This window comes from Hylobates moloch, unplaced genomic scaffold (genome assembly GCF_009828535.3).
Source record: "Hylobates moloch isolate HMO894 unplaced genomic scaffold, HMol_V3 SCAFFOLD_7, whole genome shotgun sequence".
In the NCBI taxonomy this organism is placed as follows: domain Eukaryota; kingdom Metazoa; phylum Chordata; class Mammalia; order Primates; family Hylobatidae; genus Hylobates; species Hylobates moloch.
The window spans coordinates 91,416,175-91,443,036 of record NW_026652282.1 but is presented as its reverse complement, the minus strand read 5'-3'; the positions used below and the strand labels follow the sequence as shown (position 1 = coordinate 91,443,036).

General features: G+C 39.3%; 1 protein-coding gene across 1 annotated transcript; it reads right to left on the bottom strand.

Annotated features, from left to right (window-relative positions):
- Nucleotides 1–4,775: 4,775 nt before the first annotated feature.
- LOC116811150 (mitofusin-1-like) lies at nucleotides 4,776–26,862 on the bottom strand. The gene is given in 8 exon segments (XM_058441340.1): nucleotides 4,776–5,973; nucleotides 5,976–6,077; nucleotides 6,080–6,226; nucleotides 6,229–6,327; nucleotides 6,330–6,587; nucleotides 6,590–6,723; nucleotides 26,346–26,412; nucleotides 26,766–26,862. Coding segments are annotated over 8 exon segments (1,965 nt in total). The 3' UTR covers nucleotides 4,776–4,912.

The following is a 26,862-nucleotide window of genomic DNA, read 5'->3' as shown; positions in this document are numbered from 1 at the left end:
GGTCGGGAAATGTAGCCTTCATCTGAGGAGCCAAGTAAAACTTAAGGTTTCTATATTTAAAGAAAGAAGTGAAGAGTGGATATATTCAGAAGGTGGGGTGGGAGTGAGGGTGGTAACCATCAGTTTCTGCCACATTGCCCCAGTGCCTGTGTACAATTGATTTGTACAGGTGTAAAAATTCTAGGTGTGGGCAGACTGCATGATGCCAACAGACCAACTAGTCAATGGACATTTTAGCCTTTCGAGGATTCAAATATGGCCTCTATACTACACACAGATACTGTCTTGAAAGGCTTTGCTAAAAGTTTCAGCCATGAAACCTTTAATCCTAAACCGACCACTATTTCACCAAATGAGGATAGAGAATTAGTGCAAAGCTCAGTGGATAATATTCGAGTTGTATTCAGTAGTGGGAAGGAAAGAAGTAGCCTTGTTGGTGGTAGGAAAGATGTGAACTTACTCTACTGGCATAAGAAAGTTCTTCTCATGGGAGTGGCAGAAACTATCACTAATGAACAGTCCATTTGTAGGATACTATGGTGTCCCTTAGATATAGTATAGCAGCAGATATTACAGCCTAAGAAATAAAGTTCCAGAGTGCTAAGTGCAGTGTTTTGGGGAATGGAGCAAATGCTAGAACTAGTTAACTGGTTGCCGTTTGGCTCCAAATAATCAAGGATACTCAAGAAAAAATTTTCAAATGGTCTGGATGCATTCACTGGAAAATATTTCCCACGAAGAAGACTTTTTGGAAGAGATCCCAAGGATCCTATGTAATACACCGGTGGAATTCTGTCACCTCACACTGGCGCCACTTGTGCTATGGCTGCTCCAGCCAGAGTTGTCAGGATGCACAGACCAGTGTCCCGAGGTCACCAGAGCAGCAGCCCTCCAAGTCTCTCCTCCAATACAATTCTATCATCCTAGGTCTCTGGGCCTGTGATGGGAAGGGCAGCCTTAAAGTTCTAAAATGTCTTCAGGTTATTCACCCATTGTCTTGACCATTAACACCTGGCACCCTTTTAGACATGCTAATCTCTTTAGCAAGTCTACCATTCCCTTGGATTCCTCTTTTGAAACTGCTGTTTTGAAAGTGCTCTTTTTGAAAGTGCTCTTTTGAAAGTTCTCTATTACACAGCCAGGTTGTGAGTTTTCCAAATCCTTCTGTTCTGTTTCCAGTTTCTCTAGCAAATCACCATAAACACTTAGAAGTAACCATGGCAGCAGCCTGAACACTTTGCTGCTTAGAAATTTCTTCCACAAGATATGCTATTATATCAATCTTAAATTCAGCCTTCCACAAAACCCTAGGGCATAAACACAATGCAGTCAAGTTCTTTGCAACTATATAAAATGATGACCTTTGTTCCAGTTTCCAAATAAATATTCCTCATGTCTATCCGAGACCTCATCATATTGGCCTTGACTGTTCATATTTCCATAAGCATTTTGGTTACAACCACCTAACCAATCCCTAATAAGTTCTAGCTCATTTTCTAAGCCCCCACCAGGACTGTCTTTAATGCTCTGTTCACTGTAATATTTTCTTTTTCTAGTCTGTACCTTCAAACTCAACTTCTGCCCATTGCCCAGTTCCAAAGCCACTTACCTATTTTCAGGTGTGTTTATAAGAACGCCCTACTCCTTGGCACCAACTTTCTCTCTTAGTCCATTTAGTTTTGCTATAACAGAATACCAGAGGCTGAGTAAATTATAAAGAAAAGAGGCTTATTTGGCTCATAATTCTGGTGGCTGGATGCTTCCAGATTGAGCAGCTGTATCTGGTTAGGGCCTCAGGCTGCTTCTACTCATGGCAGAAAATGGAAGGGAAGTGGGCATGTGCTAAGAGATCACATGGTGAGAAAGGAAGCAAGAAAGAAGAACAGAGGAAGCTAGACTCTTTTGAATGTCAACTGTTAATCTAAAAATATAACACTAGAGAAAATTACCTCTATGTTGGGTTTACTCAGAAATAGAAATAGGAAAAAAAAAAAAAAAGAAATAGGGATTATAATCCAGAATGCATGGAATCACAAGTCACCAGTACTTTCAGGGAGGGAAGGGGAAGGGGAGCTTTTATGAGCAAAAAAAGATTTACATAAGCTGCATAGAAAAGGAGTCCATTGGTTCCCCAGGTTCAATACCAGAGTTGTCAGTTTGTTGGTGGAGATGCAATTACTGGAGAACTGTTCTTCTGAGAACATCTTATTGGAATTATTGCAGTCCTAAAGAATGTCTAGTGATAAGCCTCATCAAAGTAGGAGATATGTAAAGGGTTTTTAGAAAGTCCTTGAAAATGGTTCTTATCTCAGACATGGAAGCATGTGCCTCCTCTCCTTTGGTCCTTCCTGGTATTATTTTGTCTGGATTGAACAAAAGTGATTTCATCCTGGTATCTGCAACTTTAGCACAACCAAGAAGAGATGAAAGACTAGACTGCAAAGCAGTAAGATAAGGCATTTATTGGGGTCCTAGGAATTGCAATTCAGGAGACACAGATTCAGTTAGAAGCCAAAATGTCTTCCAAAGGGAGGAAGGGAAGTAAGGGTTTTCAAAAGGATGATGAGGATGATTACCCAAGTTGTTTCAAAAGAATTATCATTTGTGGAGGTGGCTGCCTGAGTAGTTCATTGGTTGTTTCTGATCAAGAGTTGCAGCACTGGGATAATTCAGCTGTTTTCCAAGATATTGTGGTTGTGGTGGTTTAGCGCAGTTCAAAGTTCAGGCGGCCGGGCACAGTGGCTCACGCCTGTCATCCCAGCACTTTGGAAGGCTGAGGCAGGAGGATCACTGGAGGTCAGGAGTTCCAGACCAACCTGGCTAACATGGTGAAACCCTGTCTCTACTAAAAAATACAAAAATTAGTCGGGTGTGGTGGTGAGTGCCTGTCATCCCAGCTACTTGGGAGGCTGAGGCAGGAGAATAGCTTGAACCTGGAAGGTGGAGGTTGGAGTGAGGCGAGATCGCACCATTGCACTCCAGCCTGGGTGACAAGCGCTAGACTCCATCTCAAAAAAAAAAAAAAAAAAATTCAAGCAAGTTCCTGTTTTACAAGGTTGCAGGTTGTGCAGGTAGTACTTTTTCGAGTGACTTCCCAACTGCATTATACATCTCTGAACCAGAATGACATCATTTTGTAGATCACATTTCACATTCCCCTGTTTTGATTAAGATCTGATGTGAGGCAGCATCACTGATCAATTATTGATTGGTAAGCTACAGATTTGTTATTAGTTTCCCTCAGATCTGGAAGCACTTGTTTCTAGAGTGTTATGTTCCATGGAGTGAGGTTGTTGAAAGTCAGTGCGTATCCAAGGCTTTAGAGACTGATCAATTTGAGTAACAAGGGAGCTATTTAAGTGAGGAGGCCCACATTAGTCTATAGTAATTAGCTGTATATCGGGAGAGGCATTCATTTAATAAACCATGTCTAAATGTTATTCCTCATTCTTCTTTTCCGAAATAGATGAGATTTCAGGGTGGGCATAGAAGACAATTGTGTTTCTTTTGGAAAGGAACTTTCTTGGTCAGATAAGGAAATTCAGAGAGTCCTTCCTGGCCCTTCGATGGGAAGAATAAGACAAGGTTAAAACGACTTTGATTCTGAGGCTAATTTCTTGGGCTTTTCAATTTCCAAAAACACTCAGCATGCCAACCTGCCATATTATGGGGGATCATTTTCTGCACCCCAGCATTCCCCTGTCTGATACTTCCCTAGGACTTTCACGCACTAAAATCTGAGTTGGTGTCTGTGGAGAAAAAAATTGAGTCAATAGCTGAATGACAAAGGATCCCATTAAACTAGTCCCCTATTTCTTGGAAGAGGTCAGTCCAATTAAACAGTTGTGTCTTATTTCAGGAGATGGCATTGCAAGCCGGCTCTCAACAGAAGAAAAACAACAGCTATTGTTTGGAATAGTCTATAAACCAGTTTCCTTGGAGTCTGGAGAGCAGTCAGTTGAGGTGTCTAGATGTTAGACTTGAAAAACCCTCAATTAAAGTGGAAATAGGCAGTGGCAATATGAAAGGATTTTCTGGTCTGTAGTTTGTATGTCAAGGTGATTTATACATGAACTTCAGTTTGCAGGTCCTAAAAACAAACCTAGTAGCAATTTCAGTTGGAAAAATGGAAGAAATATATGGAACTGTTAGTTTGGAGACTTGTAGCCAGGAAAGAATTCAAGATTCAGTCTAAACTGTAGGCAAACAATAAAAACTCAAAAAAATAATGGTCAGGGTTAGAATCTAATAACAGATGTTCTACAGTTTTCTTCTGAAACACATTTTTTCTGTCTTCAGTTTCCCACTTTTACCAAAGATAAATCATAGTAGGGCCAATTTATTTGCAAAATAACTTTTGGTTTTACCATACTTGGCCTGATTATTTGCATAAAGTGTAGCAAAAATAATGATTGGTTATATATGCTCCTTTTAAGTTGGCTTTGCTGAAACTTTTTTTGTTTTTTTGTGTGTGGTTCCAGCAATGCAGTTTATTAAATAAAATTAAAAAGTGACTATTCCCAGGAAAGAAAGCATCAAAAACTAGTTTTGAGAAAGAAGATGAAAGGCTCAATCTCTAACTCCTGGATGCCAGGAAGCAGAAATTTTCAGAATCAAAAACAAATTAAGAGCTCACAGCCCCACCCATCAAGGGTCACATAAGTTGGTGCTATTGCTTGTAACTAATTCCAGATTTTAGTTTTTTCTTTACCCAAAATTAAAACTAAGGACACAACACTCTTCAAAAATACAGATACCCTGAGATACATCATTACCAGAATCTACATAGGGCTTTGCTATTTAGGTGCAGTTAGTAAAATTCATATTTAAAGTCATTTCAGAAAAATAACAATTGTCCCTCTCTTACAAGTTTCATTTCCTTCTATCATGGTCACCAAAGCAATCTCTATCGTTAGGATTCTTCATCGCGTGAAGGTAGAAACTGCTTAGTAAAATTCTCCAGCTCATTTTCAAGTTGAACAGCTTTATTTCTTAAGAGCTTTAAATTGTTTTGTATTTTCTCCCACTGATCTATTTCTTTGGGTAATCTGGCAATTTCTTCCTCCAGTTGTATTTGAGTAATATCAACTTGTTGGCACAGGCGAGCAAAAGTGGTAGCCATTTGTTGTTTTACTTGGTGGCTGCAGTTTGCACCTGTGGAGCTAGCAATCGTCTTCAGTTTTTCGGTTGCATAGTTTACAAACTGCTGTTTAAAGGCTCTCTCCTTGGCATGGGTGGTCCAGGACAGTCTTTCATAAAGATACAAAGCTCCATATGTAGTTAATGAAACAGACATGAATTTCCAGCCTGTAGTTTTCCAAATCGTTCCTTCAACAATATCGATGCCCATAGAAGTTCTAGATGTAAGAGAAGCCAATCCTGTTACTAATGTAATCATGAGTTCTTCCTGTGATGCATTATCCGGCATTGCTGCACTGGTAGGAGCAGTGGGAGTAGAAGCTAAAGATCTAGGGAGCTGAAAGATAGGCTCTGATAATCCTAGGAGCACCATTTGAGCATTTCTAGGGCCCAAAAATTGAGGTACGATGGAAGACCAGCCCAGGAAAAAATGAAACACAATATCCTCTTGAAAATCTGAACATAACTTGTGGTAATTTAGATTATAACTGAGATCAAATTTCTTGCAAGGGATCAGTGTATGTAGTTTATCCTGTATACCAGCTGGAAGTAATGGCTTCAAATTTTCAACAATTTCTTGCTGGAACTGAAGCACTAAGGTACTTACTTCATTGGTGCATCGATCAGCCAAATTTCTTCCCATACCATCCTCTGTATGCTTATTTAATTCACTTTTGTGTATTTTTAATATATCTGGAGTAGGATGAAACTCTGAACAAAATTCATCAACCAAAACAGCCAGTTGACAAATTTCATCGGTCATTGCACATGACACTTTGTTTGCCACCTCCCCAGTAACCTCCTTGGTTTTTTTCTTAACATCCAGTGTTAAAAGTTCATCTGGTTTCAGATAAAGTCCAGTCTATCAGTTTGCTCTTCCTTCTCTTTCACTGCATAATGCCTTTTCTGTTTAGCTGCCATGTTTATTGAATCTGTTGTTTTTTCACAGTAGCTAGTATCTGTTTAGCTCTGATAGTGTGCTGTTCAAACTTTGTTTTCACTGCTGACTGTGAGATACACTCCTCAAAGATTTGTTCAAAATTCTGAAATTCCTGTAATCTTGCCTGAAATCCTTCAGCAGGTGCCCCACATCTTCCATATATTCTGGCTCTGATGCAGAGGCATCCCAACGATTACTGAGAATGAAAATATTAGGCTTGGAAAGCCACTCATTCACGTTGTGAAAACATGTTTTTCCGTATTCGTTAGTGTTGATTCAGAGTTTGCAACCAAAACAAAGACATCAGCATCTAGGCAAAACTTATCAATCCAGCTATCCAGCTCTGTAGTAACATCTGTGCCTGGACTGTCTACTAACACCGGGTAATCTCTCAAGAGGGCACATTTTGCTTTTGGCCAAAACACATGTACAAGACAGCCAGCTTTCAAGTTTTTGTCCATGTGAAGGGCATGGGCCAGCTGATTAACTGTCTTTACACTCTTTTTTCATCTGTTCCTTCTGTCATAAGATAGGATTTATCTCCATCGGTTCCTTCAACACTTAGGAAGCAATTGGTTATATGGCCAATCCCACTAGTGAGAACTTTATCCCACAACATTGCATTGATAACAGAGCTCTTCCCACTGCTTGGCCATGATATATTAATATAAGGTCCTTTACAATCTGGCTTTTGCTTACAAAGTCTCTACCCTTTTCTTTTGCTACTGTTTCGTAGCACCTTAAATTTAACTACTTGAGTTCTCCAAACACACTGTGGTCTCTCTCCCCCTTTCTATTTATGGCTTTCTGCAAGAAATGGGCTTTGGGACCTTTTTCACATCCAAAGCTATACCTATTTCTCATTCTCAGCAGGACAGTTGAGTCATCACTTTCCCAGGAGGCTCTTCCTTCCTACTCCTGAAACTTTTTAAAATAAGAAATACCAGATTTGATTTTTAAAAGCTTCTTAAGTGTAGGAAGCCAAGCTAAGGATTCACCGTCAGACTTGTGCTTGTAATTCTTGTATGAATTGGGTGAATTCTCTTTTTTAAATTTTTTTTTGAGACAGGGTCTCACTCTGTCACCCAGGCTGGAGTGCAGTGGCAAGATCACAGCTCACTGCAGCCTTGACCTCCCTGGCTCAGGTGATTCTCCCACCTCAGCCTCCAGAGTAGCTGGGTTCACAGGTGCATGCCACCACACCTAATTAATTTTTATTTTTTGTAGAAACAGGGTTTCGCCATGTTGCCTAGGCTGGTCTCAAACTCCTGGGCTCAAGCAATCCACCGACCTTAGCCTCCCAAAGTGCTGGGATTATGGGCGTGAGCCACCACACCCAGCTGAATTCTTCTCTTGTTAGAGTTGTCAAAATACCTTGAGGTTTCTGGACCTATCAGAAAGTGACATTCTTTAAATACTGAAAGGTCAGGAACCCTGTAGGCAAGGTACCAGGCCAGTCTTTTTCCACATCTATTGGCTTTAAAGTCAATCTCAATTTCTCAAAGCAGTCTGGTCACATTAAAAAATATGATATTCCAGTCAAAGCCTTAGTAAAATAACCAGTGTCTCAATTGTATCCTGTCACAGAAGAAAACAGATTCTTATTGAACTTAGGCAGACAACTATATCGCCATAAAATAAGAATACTCATGAATAATTTGTGGATTCCAGATAAATCGGGTAAAGAGAAAGGTAAATGTCTCAATTCTGTTAACAAAAGTATACATTACCCATTGATATAAGGTAAAAATAGCTTAAGAGGGAAAAAAAATTCTTAACTCTGGAAAACTAAACCATAAAAAGAATTAGCAATGGTTCTAGCAAAAAGTCATAAAAATAATTTCAGTCCTTCATCAAGTTAGTCTCATGTAATTAATTCTTGTTCTGCTTAATATTGGGTTACCAATTTTATGAATATGGCTTTTTAAATTAGTTTTTAAAAAAATTTTACCCAGTACAGTTGAATAATTTGAATGTGATAAGCAGAGTTCTGTATTTCAGAGTATCTGTCAGACCCTCTTCCATGAACCTCCTTGAAGACACAACACTTTAAGATTTGCAAAGACCTTTTAGAAAAAGAGCATCAGAATATAGCAATTTACTAGGACATATCAGATTTTTTGAATCTCACACAATTTTGGAACACATATTAATAACATCCCTATGAACATAATTCAAAGTTAAACACCATTTCTTATTGGACAATGATTTCCATTTGATTTTAACATACAAAATAAGCCTAATATGTTTTCTTGAACTCTGAGGATCTTTTTTTTTTTTTTTTTTTTTGAGATGGAGTCTTGCTCTGCTGCTCAGGCTGGAGTGAAGTGGCATGATCTCACTCACTGCAACCTCCACCTCCCAGGTTCCAGAGATCCTCCTGCCTCAGCCTCCTGAGTAGCTGGGACTACAGGCACATGCCACCATGCCCAGCTAACTTGTATTTTTTAGTAGAGACAGGGTTTAACAATATTGGCCAGGCTGGTATCAAACTCCTTCTCAGAGGATCTTTTAAAAATGTCTAAAAGTTTGTTTAAAGTCAAAAAGACTTAATTTAGAATTTTAAATTTCATTTTGGGAAGTTTGTCAAATACCAAAGATTTAAAACACTTGATATCAGAATAGGATCACAGGTCACTATAAAATAATAGTCATTCATTTAGCCAAAGTGATAATTAAAAGGCTTCACAAAGCTAAAAACTTTTACTCTTTGACAGAAAACAGTTTTCTAAATAATCAGATGACCTAATAAAGACAGCATGAGGCAAACTCCTCTCTTTTTTGCAATTTACTTAAAAGTTGAACTAGTCTTTTACTGTTTCTTATTATTACTAAATAAAAATATTGTTCAAAAGAGAAAATCAAATTCTACCTTTGCATTGGTGTATTATTAATACTAAAGCTAATTTTACTAAAATTCTATAAACAAATTTATTCAATCTTAGACTGACCACGTAAGATAAGATTTCCACAACTCTTTTATAAACTCTTACAAGTTTTTTTCATTCTCTCTCTTTCCTCAACTTTCTATATCCATTCAGTTATATCTATCATTCTTTTTTATTCCTTCAACAAAAACAACCTTTAAATCACCTTTAAACTAGACAAAGATTACTTTTCTTTGAAGAAAAAACGCATTCACTTGTCTTTCTTATAAACAAAACACATCCTACTTTTCTTATGCAGTCTGTGTACAGAATTGTTTCTCTTATATCCAGTAGTTTTAATTACATATATTAACTATAATTTTAACTTTCAGTAACCCAAATTTCTAGAGTAAAACATAGGAGTTAAGTAATTTTAATGTTATATATATCAGGTGCAGAGCCCAGGACAGAGGACAGAGCTGTGAAGACAATGCCTGAGGGATCCGACCCTTCCCAGCATGGCCAGGGGGCACAGCTGGGCCAGAGAGGATGAGGCCATATTGGGCTTGGCTCTGCTCTGCAGCTTGTGGCCTACGCACTGTGGACATACCAATGTCTTCCAGCATCACCATGGCCACCTGTCTAGACCCCAGTATTTAAAGGCTGAAAATGAAAGATGTAAGTTCACAGCTTTAGCTCACAGACAAATCAAGCAAGCCTCAAAATGATCACAGAAGCAAGACTTTTATGACCTTAAAACATCTAGTAGAGATGGCATACATGTGTTTGAGTGGTAGACTCAGGTGAATATATCTAAAATTCTGAAGACATTTCTATTTTATTTTACCAACAATTTTTAAACTAGCTTTATTTACTAAAAAGTACTAAAGCCACGTGAATTTAAAAAGCATATGGCCTAGTTATTTAATTTATAAGTACTCATTTATTTATAAGTAAATTTAGTATCATTTATTCATGTACAAACACAGACATGTACACATGTATACATAAAATACAAAGAATGTATAGCTTTGATTGTAAAATATTAGTCATGCGACAGGTGAAATTCACTAGTTTAAAAAGAAAGTTGGATTAAATTGTGCCTCTGTAAATGGAACAAGTTGAAGTTTACCTGTCCCACATGGCCAAAGCTTTTACTGAGTTTTAGAGAAAAGAGGGTAGAAAATTTACATCTCAAAGCACAGGAAGAGAATTTAAGCATTTTCAAGAAAGAGTTTGGGTGTGTTAGAGAAAGATTAAAAATGGAAACCAATGTAACACAAAATAAATAGGAATTAACCATAGGATTATACAGATGAGCCTAGGAAAATTCAGAAACCTTTTCAAAATAACCAAATGCCAGAAAGCCATATTTTGAGGACTAATATTTTTAGATAGGTGGCTTCTAATTTACTCTCTGTTTTTCAACTGGACCACTGAGCTCAGGGCAGAGCCCATTAAAGAATAGGGCCAACAAATCATTTGCACTTTCCACGGCCTAACACTTATGTATGTGAAAAGCAGGAGCAGCTGGAAGGCAGAGCATCCAGATCCCCCCAAATCAAGGATCCCATTTTTACACTGAATCCCTTGTCCTCCAAAAGAGAGAAACCCTACAGGACTGGGCTGCGCAAGGCTTCCACAGCATACTTTGCTGCAAAGACATTTCCAGAAGTTGGTGGGAGACCCAATACTCGTTAGCCCACTCTGATCAGCCCATTCACCACAGGAGTCATCCCTCGGTGACAAATGTTCTCATGGCCTGCAAATGTGCAAATCACATTTTTTTAAAATTTAAACATGCAAAAAAAAAATGAGTAGCCTGTGCAGTAATAACCATTCACTCTAAATAACCACTGTCAGCCACCTTCAAAACTGCAGCCCTTGCTAGTGACCCACCAGTCGTCAAACACACATAGGTCAAGTTTTCTCTCACAGCATAAACTAATCCTTGGTACCCCCCAAAGCCAGAGAGACCAGGGAACTCAACGCAAAAGAGACCAGAGCTTGAGATCTGAAAGGAACCTGTCCATGACTCTTGGGGCGCCACAAGGAAAACAGATCTTAAAAGGGAGTTGTGTGGCACCTTTCTCTGTGCACCTTTTAATGGGGTTTTAGGGCTGCTAGAAGTCTCCTCTAGATTTTGTTATATGGAATTGAAGATGACAAAAAGGAAGGAGGAGGAGAAGTGGAAGGAAACGGAACAACTCTTAGTGGAGCCAATTTGAGGAGCCAATTTTACGTTTCCCAGAAAGACCAATGAAGCTTTACATTTTTTCTCAGCAAAAATCATGCCAACAAGAAAGGGAGCAAACAGAAGGACCAAACATATCATTGAAAAGGGGATTTCAGTTGACCGAAAAAATTCCCAAAACCAGAATCTAAACTAGAAAAAGCAGAAAGGCCTTTAAAAATATTAGAGCCTGAAAATCCACTTTTAATTAAGCCGATTTCTGACTATAGTGTTCCTATAAAAAGGGTGTCTTTTCAAATATCAGATTTCATCCAGGAAAAACAGTCAATATTACTGGCTTTTGAACTTTTTTCCCCCAAAGGTGACTTTCAAATGACTCACCAAAACCAGAAAGCTTTAACGAAGGATATGACCTAACCAAGGACACATGAGGCATTTCCAAATGCAAAGTATTCCTCACAAGACCCAGAACCATCCCAAAGACAGCTCAAAGAAAGGACAGTTTTGCTAGCCACAAATGGGATACAACCCACATTTGTGTCCAGCAATATTCTCTAACATCTCAGCTTCTCAGCTGACTGTCTACACACAAAAGCTGACCATCCCATGTACCCACAGATGAAGGATTAAAAGAGAAAGTTGGTAAGACAGGAACTCAAAAGGTGTTCATGGGAGGGAAGAGGATCAATAACAAATGAATACCCCAAAAAGTTAAGAGTCACATAAATACCAAACCAATTTTTCAATAAATGTTTCTTTTCCTGCATTTAAGGGCTTACATCAGCAGAGACTGATTCCTTGACTGGGAATCGAACCTGGGCCCTGGCAGTGAGAGCATCAAATCCCAGCCCTAGACCATAGGGTAAAGTGTTTTTTTTTTTTTGGGGGGGGGGGGTGGGGGGGGGTAAATCCTGCATGGGCTCCAAAGCAGACAGTTTGAGCATACAAAATATTTTAACTTTGATTTAGGATTGCCCTTTAATTTAGTCAAGAAAATTTCTAAGGCTAGGCATGACACTACTATATGTCCTTTAAAAGAAATTTGATCCTCCCACATATACAAATAAGGTAATTGTTTAGAATGAGAGCTCTTTAAAAGGATCCATCTTTTGGCCACCAATGATTAGAATTTCCAATGGTATAATTATTCCAATAGTGATTCAATCCAATAACCCTCTTTATGGAAAGCCCAGGAGGAATTGCTCAGGTTTAGAATAAGTTTTTACCATATAAGCAAAGAGGGTGCCAAGAATGGCAGTGAAATGGAAAAGCTAGGGCTAGGAGGGGGAGGAGACACAAGACAAAGACAAACAGAGGAGTGCTTGTTTCCAGATTTGTTTCATTTTTAGAAGCGTCTGGGTTTTTTCTAATTTAGTCTTTGAATTAATTTGGCATTGTTATCTTTTAAAGACACTAGTTTAGATTCCTAGAGTCTTTTAGATGCCTCAAGATACCAAATTAAAGCAGACATCCTACTTAGGCTATTTGGTCTTTTCTTTTAGTCCTTCTAACTGTGGAAGAAAATGCATTGTGGAAATTCAAAAGATCACCAGGTTGGCCATTGTAATTCTAAATCATTTTCAGTTATAGTCGTCCATCAAGAAAGAAATTCACAAGATGAAGCACTGTAATTTTTGCACCAAGAAACCAAAATTCCCAGAAAGGGGTGACTCAGCACCTATACTCTTAGAAGCAAAAGCCCTCATGAATACTCACCACAAGGGGAAAATTTCATTTGTGGACAGCTGGCAACAAAGAACACCCAATAAAGATATGAACCTCAAGCCAAGTTAGGAGGGTCAGGGAAAAGAGGGGACTCACTAACAGAGTATGGAGCTATCAGGGAGGTGATGGAACACAAGGAGTTCCTGCAGGTACAGTGCTCAAATCTGTGGCAGCACCAGAATGCATAGTAAGAGAGTAACATCATATCCCACTTCTGACACCATTTAATGTCAACCAAGAAGAGGCAAAAGAACTGACTGCAACACAGCAAGCATTTATTAGGGCCTTAGGAATTGCAATTTGGGAGACACAGATTCAGCAAGAAGCCAAATTATCTGCCAAAGGGAGGAAGCGGAGTAGCAATTTTTAAAAGGATGCTGAGGGTGATTACAGAAGTTGTTTTGAAATAAGTATCATTGGTGGAGGTGGCTGGCTTTGTAAATGAGCCTATAGTTCATTAGTTGTCACTGTTCAGGATTTGCAGCACTGGCAAAATCCAGCTGTTTTCCAGGATGCTGTTGTTGTGGTGGTTTAGCCCAGTTCAAAGTTCAAGGCAAGTTCCTGTTTTGCAAGTTCACAGGTTGTATAGGTAGTTCTTCTGAGAATGGCTTCCCAACTCCATTTTAGAGCTCTGAAGCGGAGTGATACAATTTGTATATCACATTTCACATTAGCTACCCACTTTCACAGGAACTAATTCATTCCTGTGAGAGGAAGAACTCACCTACACAGGAGGGCCTTAATCTCTTCATAAGGGATTCACCTTCATGACCCTGACACCTCCCACCAGGCCCCACCTCCTAACACATTGGAGATCAAATTTCAATATGAGTTTTGGCAGGGACACACCACATCCAAACTATTGCAAGTATATGTTATGCTAGGAATGCATTTGCCCCTCCTCTGTCCATTAAAGCTTTTCAACATTGACTGAGAATGAAGGAACTAATGGTACCTTTGCTCCCTAATCCCTCGGTTTCTCATCTGGCTCCAGAAGGGGGTGGTGGTGGGCAAAGGTATTTTACTTTTTCCCACCACATCGATTGATAGGAAGGGCCATTATAGGAGTGATGAACTCAGTGCTTGCTGCCCAGTTATGTCTGTGGGTCCCACATACATTTTCCTAAGGGTCACAGGCATACAGATGTAGAAGATAGAAGTACAAAATAAAGTTAGATCTCTGCTTGACAGCATATATCTAATGAAAAAAAATCTAAGATGAATCTAAACCTTATAAAAGCTTAAGGAAAACAAATATCTCCAAACCTATATAAGTACTTGAAAATATGAGAGCATATATTTGTAATTTTGGGGTAGGGAATACTGTGTTAAGCTTTCCATGAACACCAGAAGTTATAAACAAAAAAAAAGTGCCAAGCTGGAACAGATAAAAATCATAAAATAGCTGCACAGCTGTATTAGGGTTCTCCAGAGAAACAGGACCAATAGGATATAAATAGATAGCTAGCTAGACAGATAGATAGATTGAAATAGATAGACAGATAGATAGATATAGATAAATAGATAAGAGGGAATTTATTATGGGAATTGGCTCACATGATTATGGAAGCCGAGAAGTTCCATGATCTGCCATCTGCAAGCTGGAGAAACAGGAGAGACGGTGGTGTGATTCAGGCTGAATCCAAAGTCCTGAGAACCAGAAGCTCCAATGTCCAAGGGCAGGAGAAGATGGGTGCTCCAGCAAAAGAAGATAGAGTGAATTTTCCCTTACTCCACTTGTTTGTTCTCTCTGGACCCTCGATGGATTGGATGATGAGGGTGAGGGTGCATCTTCTTTACTGAATCTACTGACTCAAATGCTACTATCTTCTACAAACACCCTCAAAGACACACCCAGGATCAATGTTTTACCAGCTCTCTGGGTATCCCTTAGCCTAGTCACATTGACATAGAAAATTAATTATTACAATAGACAAAAGTATAAACAAAATAAAAAGGCAAGTGACAAAAAGGAGAAAATATTTATAACAGGTAACAAAGCATTAATATGCACTTTCTCTAAAGGTCTCCTACAAAAATCAATAAGAAATAAAAAAGAACTTCAGTGGAAAACCGGCAAAGGACATGAAATGTCAGTTCACAGATGAAGCACTACAAATGGTCATCCTCACTAATGCTTAATCTTGGTCATTTATTTATTCAACAAGTATTTAATGAGCAGCTACTACATGCCCAGCACTGTAATAGGTGCTCGGGATTCTGTCATGAACGATATTTACAAAATCCTCACCTTCTTGAAATTTACATTCTGGTGGGTTTAAACAAATAGCAAAAATTAAGATACATATTAGTGGTGAAAAGTGCTTTATAACAAAATAAATAAGCAAGGTAGGGGGATAGAGAGTGCTGAAGGATGTGCTATCTTAGAAAGGATAGGTAGAGAGGATCTCTGATTGTATGACATTTGAGCAGAAAAGGACTGAAGTGTGAGGATGAGGCATGAAGGAAGATATCTGGTGGAACAACCTTGTGAGTAGGGGCAGATACCATAAGTAGGTGTCTTTCCTAGAGTGGTCCACATTCAGCAAAAAGGCCAAGCAGCTGGAATTGAGTGAGCATGAGAAAGATGAGGTCCAGAGAGTCAGCAGGGGCCAGACAGTGGGGACCTTGCAAGCCACTGAAAATACTTTACCTTTTATTTAAAATGAGATGGAAAGGCATTGGGGGTTTTTGAGCAGAGGACTGACGTGATCTGAATCGTGTTTTTTAAAGAAACACTCTTGCTGTTATACTTGGAATAGACTGGGGTTGGGAACAGTTAGAATGGGATCAGGAAGATCATGTAGGAAGCTTGAACAATAATGCAGTCAAAAGATGATAGTGGTTTAAACCAGGGTGGTATTGGTGGAGGTAGTGAGAAGTGTCTGAATCTGTGGGTGTGACAGAAAGGGTGGAATCCAGGATGGTTCCAGGTTTTTGGCCTGAGCAATTGGAAGAATGGAGTTGCCATTTTCAGAGATTGAATAGTGCATAGGTTGAGCAGATTTGAGGAAAAGATCAGTTCAGTTTGGACATATTAACGCTCTCCTATCTTAAATATTATTGTTGTCCATATTTTAGTTCTACCTTTAAAAAATTCCTCCAATTTAGGATTTTGATTAAATTAAATTAGAGTTGTCAGGCATTTGAGTAGGCAGTTGATTTACAGTATAAGTTTGGAGGTCATAACTGAAGCATACATTTAGGAGTTATATTTTCTAAAAATTAAAGAAATATAAACTAAAACACAATACTGTTTTTTCATTCATGAGTTTGGCAACTCCCTAAAAATTAATTAGTACACTGTGGGTAAATGAGCACTCATATACATTTTGTGGGAGTATGAAATGGTAGAGCCTTTTTGGAGGGAAATTTCATGGTTTTAATCAAGATTTAAAATGTGCTTATCCTTTAATCCAGCAATTGCACTTCTAGAACTTTATCCTCTAGGTATGTTCTCACATGTGTGCAAAAATATGTGTATAAAGATGTTCAATGTCTCAGTGTGTAAGAAAAAAATGGAGAAAAATTGGCATATCCAATGCCAGGAAATGGTTAAGTACCTTATTGTTTAGTCAGCCTGGAGTATTAGATTTTTGTTGAAAAGACTGACCATGTGTCAGGTACCATGAGTCAGGTACCATGAGTCAGGTACTGTGTTTAGTGTTTTATGTCTTATCTCACTTAAATTAATTTTTTCTACCTTGATTTTCTTCTTTCTAGTCATGCATTCATTTATGTAACAATTTTTTGGGCACCTACTATGTGCCAGTACTGCCTACTTAATCCATAAAAATGGACTAACTTTTCCTGAACCAAAGTTCCTAATCTCCAATGAAAGCTATGGCCCTTGTTCCCAGATAAGTATTTGTAAAATTTCCTTGGGGGAATCACAGACCACCCTCTGGAAGTTCCAGCAGTTCTATAGACCCAAGTCCAGATTCAGAATCTCTGTTCTGGAGCAATGATTCAAGGACACACGAAGGCAAGAGTGGGAGGTAGGGTGGGCCAGAAGGCCAGGGTATACAGAAATCTTTAGCAGGTTAGCTTCTGTTTGGAAAGTATTGGTTAAGTGCGGATTTTGCTGCCAGGATGTGAAGACGCTAGGAAGCTGGGGTCCCTTAGTGAATACTAATAGTGCAATGTGGGCCATACACTCCTATTACCCAGCATTCCCCTCTATCTTCTATTCCCTGCCGCCGTATCTCGGGCCTGGGCAGCTGAAGTGTCTCTCCATTCCCTCTTCAACTCCAGCCCTTACAAGGCCAAATGCAATTGGCTGTGAATCCAAGCCTTCTGCCCAAGTGGCTGGGAAGCCTCTCCCACAGCCTGGCTGTGGGGTTTTGCCATGAGTCCCTGTCTCCTGTTTTTTGTTTTCTGTTTTCCTTCCCTGTGTATGTTTCCATGGTAATGGTCAAGCAGGCTAGTAGGATAGCTGCCTGAGAAGCCACCAGGCTTTCACTCTCCACTCACTCTCAATATTGATCAGTGCTTCAATTCAGCAAAGGACAGGCAACAAAAACCCATGGGTCAGTTCTTGTTCTCTAATAGTAAGCAGATATTGAGATAGAGTTAGGAGTCAAAGAGCTTTATTAGGGGATAGTTAATATCTGTGAAAGATAAAAAAGGAGGCAGTGTTGGGCAGGAAAACATTCAGACCTTGATGTATATCTGACACTTGTGAAAGGAAAGAAGGACAAAAGCAGAATTAGGCAGGCTGTGATGTGGCTCTGACAAAGTCTCACCATATCCAAGAGAGAGCTGTGAGAAAAGCCCCACACCGGACTGAAATGGCCAGACTTGAGTACATTTAGTGTGCTCAGTCATTGACTACAGGCTGCCCTGGAAGACCATGGCATTGGTTCAAATATAGTGCAAATCTTGCAGGTGCTACAGCTAGAAGTTCTCAGCTAACTTCCCTGCTCACAGATGAAAGGTATGTTCCTGCTTGAAGGGAGAATTGAGCAGTGTCCATAGCTGCCACAACATCTAACTCTTTCTAACCACCAGCAAAAGGCCAGCATGGGTGTATATAAGCAGATCAGCATTAATGCAAGGTGTCACCTTGTGACACCTCTATGACAGGGAGTGCAACTTGGGCTAGTTCATTCTGCCCCACAAGGAGTAGGGGTGAGAGAAGCTCTCACCTGTGCTGTTGTATTTTTTCCTCCAGATATTAGCCCAAGCTTCACCTTCAGTTACTATATATAGATACATACATGCACATATATTTGAATATGCTTCTTCTCCATGTTTACCAAGTCAGGGGGATAAGGAAATAAGATGCTGTCAAGACGTATGATGAGTGAACATATATATATATATATACACTGGGTGTATGGGCAGCTAAGTCTCCTTCGATTTTGGCTCTAAGCATGTACAACACAACAATTTTAGTAATCACTACCATTTCTGAACTGCCTGTACTTCTAATATCAAGTGGCTAAGAATCAAAAAGGTCTAGTTTTGAATCCTGATTTTGCCACTTAGTGACCTTGGACAAGTGACTATTTCTCTGAGTCTCGATTTCCTCGTTTGAAAAATGGTAATCATAAGAGTACCTATTTCTTAAGGTTATTGTGAGGTCATCTCCCTTTTATAGATGAGGAAACAGAGGCCCTGGTAGATTAATAACTTGTTAAAGGATCACACAGCCTGCAACTGGCAGGTCTGAATTTCACCTCCAGGTCTGACTCCAGAGCCCAGACCCATTATCCCACACCACAAAACTTGCTAGTTTTCCTAGGCTGCTGCTGAAGGGGCTCTGCAGGCTAATAGGAAGCAAGAGGCAGAAATAGGGTTTAGAGGTGTTCTCAGATCACTAACGATTAGGTGAGAGAGCAGCAGTGGGATGCAAGCCATTTATTCCAGCGAACAAAAGTCAAAATAATGCATAACTGGTGAGACATTTGGGTGGCTATATGTTGGGCTAATGTATATTTTCATGACAAATGATATATAGAATTTTGCTTTCTGCAAGGTATAGTTTGAAAGGCACCAAAGGTCCCTCTGATCCTCAAATCAAACTCCTTCTGCTCCTAAAACACAAAGTATATGCCTGAAGTGCCAATGTTACCAGAAAGGGGGTCCAGATCCAGACCCCAAAAGAGGGTTCTTGGATCTCACGCAATAAAGAATTCAAGGCAAGCCCATAGAGTGAAAGCAAGTTTATTAGGAAAGTAAAGGAATAGAAGAATGGCTATTCCATAGGCAGAGCAGCCCTGAGGGCTGCTGATTGCCCATTTTTATGGTTATTTTAAAATTATATGCTAAACAAGGGTAGATTATTCATGCCTCCCCTTTTTAGACCATATAAGGTAACTTCCTGACATTGACATGGAATTTGTAAACTATCATGGCGCGAGTGTAGCAGTGAGGAGGACCAGAGATCATTCTTGTTGCCATCTTGATTTTGGTGGGTTTTGGCTGGCTTCTTTACTGCAAACAGTTTTATCAGTAAGGTCTTTATGACCTGTATCTTGTGCCGACCTCCTATCTCATCTTGTGACTTAGAATGCCTTAACCTCCTGGGAATGCAGCCCAGCAGGTTTCAGCCTCATTTTACCCAGCCCCTACTCATGATGGAGTTGCTCTGATTCAAATGCCTCTGACATATTCCCCCCTCCCTTTTACAAGTGAACCCTTAATCCTAAGGGTTGTAGAGGGACAAAGATCCGTCTTCTGTAACTTCTTCATGCTGAACAGAGGCAATGTTATTCCTACCTAACTACTGGGTCTCTTGTATTCAGGGTAGAAAGGAGCTCAGTCAGAAAGCCTCGGTATGGTGAGGGTCATTCATAATTCTTGAGTTCCAACAAAAGTGATATCTGGAAGATTAATAAGTGTTTAAGAAAATATTGAGTAAGCTTATCTTGCATTCCTACACAAAGAGTATAACAGCAATGTATTTCACAACAGGAAAGCAAAATAAATAAAATTATCCAAGTAAACTAAATTAGAAGGCTTTCCATGAGCTGAGCAACTGTTGGAACCAAGCTGATATGAGATCACTAGCTTATTCCAATGTGCCCAGAATTAGAATATTGATCCAGATTTTTACATTACCCATCCCTCTTGTTTCTTCTGAGCAGCAGCCAGAGATCACTGGTTGGTTCACAGGAATAAGCAGGGTTAGCCTAAATTGCAGGAAAAAAAAACCTTAAAAACAACTGATGAGACTAGAATCTAAAAACAGGTGTACCACAGTTGTTGAAACATAATTTTCCTCTCTCCAGTTTCCCATTTTTCACTAAAGACAGATCATGGTATGACTGATTTGCTTTACTACTATACTTGGCCTGATTATTTGTATAAAGTGCAGCAAGAACAATTATTTTTCACATAGGCTTTTAAAATTGGCTTTGATGGAACTCTGTTCCATAGAAGGAATCTCAGATCAGACTTTCTTTTTTTTTTTTTTTTTTTTAGCTGAGCCCAGCCATGGAGTTGTACTGTCAAATACCTATGACTTGGGTAAATTTCTCTCCTCTTGAGGTCCCAAGTTAACTTGCGGCTCCTGGGCCTGTCAGAAAGTGACATTCTTACCATAGGTCAGGAACTTACCACAGGTCAGGAACCCTGCACAGGGACTGTGTAGACAAGGTATGAGGCCAGTTTTCCCAAGGGGCTCTGATTGGCTCTATAAGTCAAGTGTGATTCCTTAATGGAAAGCACATCATTCCAGTCAAAGCCTTCCTAAAATAACCAGTATCTCCAATTGTGTCTTGTAAATGAAAACAGATTCTTATTGCACTTACGCAAATAAGTATATTGCCATAAGTTAAGAATACCCACAACTTAGTTTCCAAATTCTGGAGAAATTAGATAGAGCGAAACAAATATCCTCCAAATTTTATTCACAGGAGTATACTTTACTCAATTGTTGAAAACTGTTAATAGCTCAAAAGAAAAGTTTCCTTGACTCTGAAAAACAAAACAAAGGATCAGAAACGTTTTAAGCGAAAAGTTAAAAAGATTACTTCAGTCTTCTATTAGTTCAGTTCATGCAGTTAAGTCCTGTTTTGCTTGATATCCATGAACATTTCAGCTCTCCATAAGAGTCCTGAAAGTTTTTTCCGCTATTCTAATGTCATAATCTCCAAAGTTACTAGAAACCTTCATTTAAGACCACCTGTTAGAGTTCTATAGTTGATTATAAAACCACCTTCTACAGAGGGCCAAAACAAGACAATAGTCTGTAGATGACAAACAGTCTTATTAGTTAGGACAGCCATGATTAAAACCACAATTGACAAGGAAATTTTGGTTACTTCTGTGGCATACAACAATTTTACATAACAATGATGATTATTAATAACATACACTAAGTCATATTAGAATTATAGGAGTTTCTCATAATTTTGGAACACACACCAATAACATATTTATACAAATACAGCCCAAAGAAAGCCAAACATAATTTTATATTTGACAATGCTTCCTGCAGGATTTTTATACCAAATAAGACAAATTTCACTGTTGCACTAGTGTACTATTAATGTCAACCCCAATTCTTAATAAAACCTTATAGACAAATTTATTCCATCTTAATCAATTTGAACATAAGATTCTTACAAACTTTTTTTTCCTCACCTCCTCAGCAAAGTGGATCATAAACCTTTTATAACCCTTTACAATTTTTGTGAAAGAGCAGTTCAGTGCTCTAAGAAAAACCTGTTGTGCTCTTATTCCAATATTCAATTTATGGAAAAACTGAATACCTTTTTAAATTTTAGGCAATATGTTCACACACAGAATTTTTGTTTGTTTGTTTGTTTTAACTTTTTTTTTAGATTCAGGGGGTATATAGGCAAGTTTGTTACCTGAGTATATTGTATGATGCTGAGGTTTGGCGTACAAATGATCCTGTCATCCAGGTACTGAGAATAGTACTCAATAGTTAGCTTTTCAACCCTTGCTTCCCTCCCTTCCTCACTCCTCTAGTAGTCCCCAGTATCAATTGTTGCCATCTTTATGTCTATGAGTACCCAACATTTAGCACCCACTTATAAGTAAGAACATTTGGTTTTCTGTTCCTGCATTAATGCACTTAGGATAATGGCCTCCAGTTGCATCCATGTTGCCACAAAGGACATGCTTTTGTTCTTTTTTTATGACTGTATAGTATTCCATGGTATATATGTACCACATTTTCTATGTCCAATCCACCATTCATAGGCACCTAGGTTGATTCCATGTCTTTGCTATTGTGAATAGTGCTGCATGAACATATACATGCATGTGTCTTTTTGATAAAATTATTTGTTTTCTTTTGGATATATCCTCAGTAATGTGATTGCTGGGTTGAATAGTAGTCTTGTTTTAAGTTCTTTGAGAAATCTCCAAACTGCTTTCCACAGTGGCTGACCTAATTTACATTCTCAACAACAGTGTATAAGCGTCCTTTTTCCCCACAGCCTCACCAACATGTGTTGTTTTTAGACTTTTTAATAATAGCTATTCTGACAGTGTGAGATGGTATCTCACTGTGGTTTTGATTTGCGTTTCTCTGATGATTAGTGATGATGAGCATTTTCTCATATGTTTGTTGGCCACTTGTATGTCTTCTTTTCAGAAGTGTCTGTTCATGTCTTTTGCCCATCTTTTAATTGAGTTACTTGTTTTTTGCCTGTTCAAAAAATTTTGAGTAATGTCTATAAATTGCCTAGAAAATTGACTGACAGGCTGGGCACAGTAGCTCATACCTGTAATCCCAGCACTTTGGGAGGCTGACGCAGACAGATCACCCAAGGTCAGCAGTTCAAGACCAGCCTGGCCAACATGGTGAATCTCTGTCTCTATTAAAAACACAAAAATTAGCCAGGTGTGGTGGCGCATGCCTGTAATACCAGCTACTTGGGAGACTGAGGCAGGAGAATCTTTTGAACCTAGGAGGCAGAGGTTGCAGTGAGCCGAGATCGAGTCATTGCACTCCAGCCTGGGTGACAAGAGTGAGACTCTGGAAAAAAAAAAAGAGAAAGAAAGAAAGAAGAAAGAAAGAAAGAAAGAGAAAATTGGTTGACAAAGAATGGATACTAATGAAATAATAGCTGCTATTGAATTTATCATTCATGTCAGTAGCAGCAGCAGCAGCACCATCATCACCATTACCATCACCTTGTTTAGATTCTTAAGGCCTGGAACCCAGGGTTGGAAGAAACTGTTGTCCTTTTGCCTCATACATCAGCAAAGCATGCATAGGGCTCTTAGGAATTGGGCAGGAGGAATCCAAATTTGTGCACCATTACTGTCTTCTAGCTGATGCCACCGTTTTTTGTCAGTCATTTATACTAAAATATACTAACTTAGATGGGTACAGAATTTAAGAGGTTACACAACCACTTAGCACACATGCTATCTGATCTTCACAAACAACCTGAGAGTAGTTATTTAATTCAGAGAAGTTAGCAGACTTGCCCAAAGTCGCATTGCCAGTCCTCACATTCATCTGAAGAGCCAGACTTGAATCCAGGTATTTTGATTCCAAACCTAGTGCTTTTTTCTCTACTCCTCCTTGTCTATACTTCTGTTTTCATTATACCACCTTGCCAAGGAAACAAACACTCACCAGACACACTGTAGAGTAAAATAGACCTGACATTCTTTAGAGTTCTTCTTGGATCCTGGAATGTGGTTCTTCTTTTTTTTTTCCTTTTTTAAAATTTTATTATTATTATACTTTAAGTTTTAGGGTACATGTGCACAATGTGCAGGTTTGTTACATATGTATACATGTGCCATGTTGGTGTGCTGCACCCATTAACTCATCATTTAGCATTAGGTATATCTCCTAATGCTATCCCTCCTCCCTCCCCCCACCCCACAACAGTCCCCGGTGTGTGATGTTCCCCTTCCTGTGTCCATGTGTTCTCATTGTTCAATTGCCACGAGTGTGATGTTCCCCTTCCTGTGTCCATGAGTTCTCATTGTTCAATTCCCACCTATGAGTGAGAACATGCGGTGTTTGGTTTTTTGTCCTTGCGATAGTTTACTGAGAATGATGGTTTCCAGTTTCATCCATGTCCCTACAAAGGACATGAACTCATCATTTTTTATGGCTGCATAGTATTCCATGGTGTATATGTGCCACATTTTCTTAATCCAGTCTATCATTGTTGGACATTTAGGTTGGTTCCAAGTCTTTGCTATTGTGAATAGTGCCACAGTAAACATACTTGTGCATGTGTCTTTATAGCAGCATGATTTATAATCCTTTGGGTATACACCCAGCAATGGGATGGCTGGGTCAAATGGTATTTCTAGTTCTAGATCCCTGAGGAATCGCCACACTGACTTCCACAATGGTTGAACTAGTTTACAGTCCCACCAACAGTGTAAAAGTGTTCCTATTTCTCCACATCCTCTCCAGCTCCTGTTGTTTCTTGACTTTTTAATGATCGCCATTCTAACTGGTGTGAGATGGTATCTCATTGTGGTTTTGATTTGCATTTCTCTGATGGCCAGTGATGATGAGCATTTTTTCATGTGTTTTTTGGCTGCATAAATGTCTTCTTTTGAGAAGTGTCTGTTCATATCCTTCGCTCACTTTTTGATGGGGTTGTTTGTTTTTTTCTTGTAAATTTGTTTGAGTTCATTGTAGATTCTGGATATTAGCCCTTTGTCAGGTGAGTAGGTTGCAAAAATTTTCTCCCATTCTGTAGGTTGCCTGTTCACTCTGATGGTAGTTTCTTTTGCCGTGCAGAAGCTCTTTAGTTTAATTAGATCCCAACAGAATTTTTTTACAATTAATTTTTTGCAAATCTTTCACAACTTGCTCAAACTTGCAGCTTTATCCCAACTTAAAACAATCCTTTAACCCTCTAAACTTAGGCAAGAAATCCACATTCCCATGACTTCTTATAGTCTTTTACCAAAAACACATTTCACTTTCCTTACACACCTTGCATGTAAAACTGCTTTTATTGCCCAAAGATTACTTAGGTCACATGAACTAAAAGGCATTACAGTTTTTACTTTTCTGATAAAATAAGAACTTACTATTTTTAAGCCAATTAATGAAAGCTCTTTCATATATAAATATCACAGACATAACACATATAAATACACAGACAGAAGAAGATCCAGTACTTGTAAGATTTTTCTTTTGCCAGTTTCTTAAATGGATTACTGACTTAGGATGGAGCCCTTGGAGGAACAGGGCCAGGAAAGCATGCAGTTTTTAGGGCATAATAAGCAGGTACAGCTGGAAGGCAAAACAGATTCCCCCAAATTAAGGGTCCCATTTTTATACCAGATCCTGGATCCCCCAAAACGGGGAATCAGCCCATCTCCCAAAACTATATTTCCTACCTAGTTATTACACACTAAAAGTCTCTCATAATGCAAAGTAATTTCTGATACCCCCAAAAGTTAAAAACGTCAGATAATGCAATGCAAAACAGAACAAAGCCTTAGATTTTGAGAGGGATCCATCCACTTTTAATTCCTGGGGTTTCATGAGGAAAATAGAGGTTTTTCCCCAAACAGGGTCTGTGGCGCCTCCTCTGCTTTTCCCGAGTCCCCGCCTGTTAGAGCTGGAATATCTGCTTTTAATTAAGCTGACTTTTAACCACAGCACTCTAAAAAAAAAGAGTCCTTTTAAAATTTAAAATTTTAAAATTAAAAAGTATTACCCAACTTTTAGCCAGGCCAATCGGCCGATATTTTTGGCTTTTGAACTTTACCAAAAGTAACCTAATAGTTGCACTGAGAAAGTAAAATTCAAGACAGTTAGTGGAGGGAAAGAGAATCAACAAATGGCAAAGGTCACACAGATATTAAACCAGAAAGTACTCATTCCCTAAGCTGGGAATTGAACCCAGGCTGCTATTGTGATGGCAGAGACCAAGAGAAAGTACTGCCATGTGGTTACAAGGTTAATCTGCCAAGGACATTTTTCAACATGTGGTCTCTGGGCAAGATGGTCGCCATGAGTAATAGAAAAGACAGGAAAGAGAAAGAGAGAGAGAAAAGCATTGCTTGTGGCGGGGGGGGAAGGCGAGCATCTCACAGAGGCCCAAGAAAGACCCACCCATCCCAGCGTGATTGAAAAGTTCAGGCAGCTGCTTGTCGGTTATGAAGGGATCTTTTCCAGCAGTCCCAGTAGCTCTCAAGTTTCCCCTTTTAGGGAGAAAAAAGCTCCCCATGTCCCATGGTCCCGTACATGCCTCATCCTGTCACCCACAGCCATCAGCAGAGTGCAAGGTAGATTAATTCAAAGAGAATAGCTGTTAACATCCCATAGTGCCAAACCTGTTCTTAGCTGAGAGTACCTTTACTGAGAGGGTGCTCTAACCTCCTAAATCTTAGGAAGGACTCTAACCTTCCTAAATTGGGCCTCCAACCCAAGTTTGGTCAAGCGTCCTTGCCTTTTATTGAGAGGGCCCTTTAACCCTCTCTGTCTTAGGAGAGACTTTAACTCCTCTAAGTTGGGCCTCTAACCCAATCCCATCCTTTACCCAGGTATATGCATTCCACTTACCCAAAGTCGGCCAATTGGTGTGTGCAGATGATTTTCCTTTTGGTCACGAGTTTCTTCAGTATCATCCCTTGGGGTTCACCAGAAAAATGTTACCAGAAAGCGGTCCCGATCCAGACACCAAGAGAGGGTTCTTGCATCTTGAGCAAGAAAGATTTTGAGGGGAGTCCACAGAGTAAAGTGAAAGCATGTTTATTAAGAAAGTAAAGAAATAAAAGAATGGCTACTGCATAGGCAGAGCAGCCCCAAGGGCTGCTGGTTGCCTATTTTTATGTTTTAAAAAAATTATATGCTAAACAAGGAGTGGATTATTCATGCTTTCCCTTTTTAGACTATATAGGGTAACTTCCTGACGTTGCTATGGCATTTGTAAACTGTCATGGTGCTAGTGGGAGTGTAGCAATGAGGACGACCAGAGGTTACTCTTGTCACCATATTGGTTTTGGTGGTTTTGGCCGCCTTTGTTAGTACTATCTGTTTTATCAGCAAGGTCTTTACGACCTGCATCTTGTGCTGACAT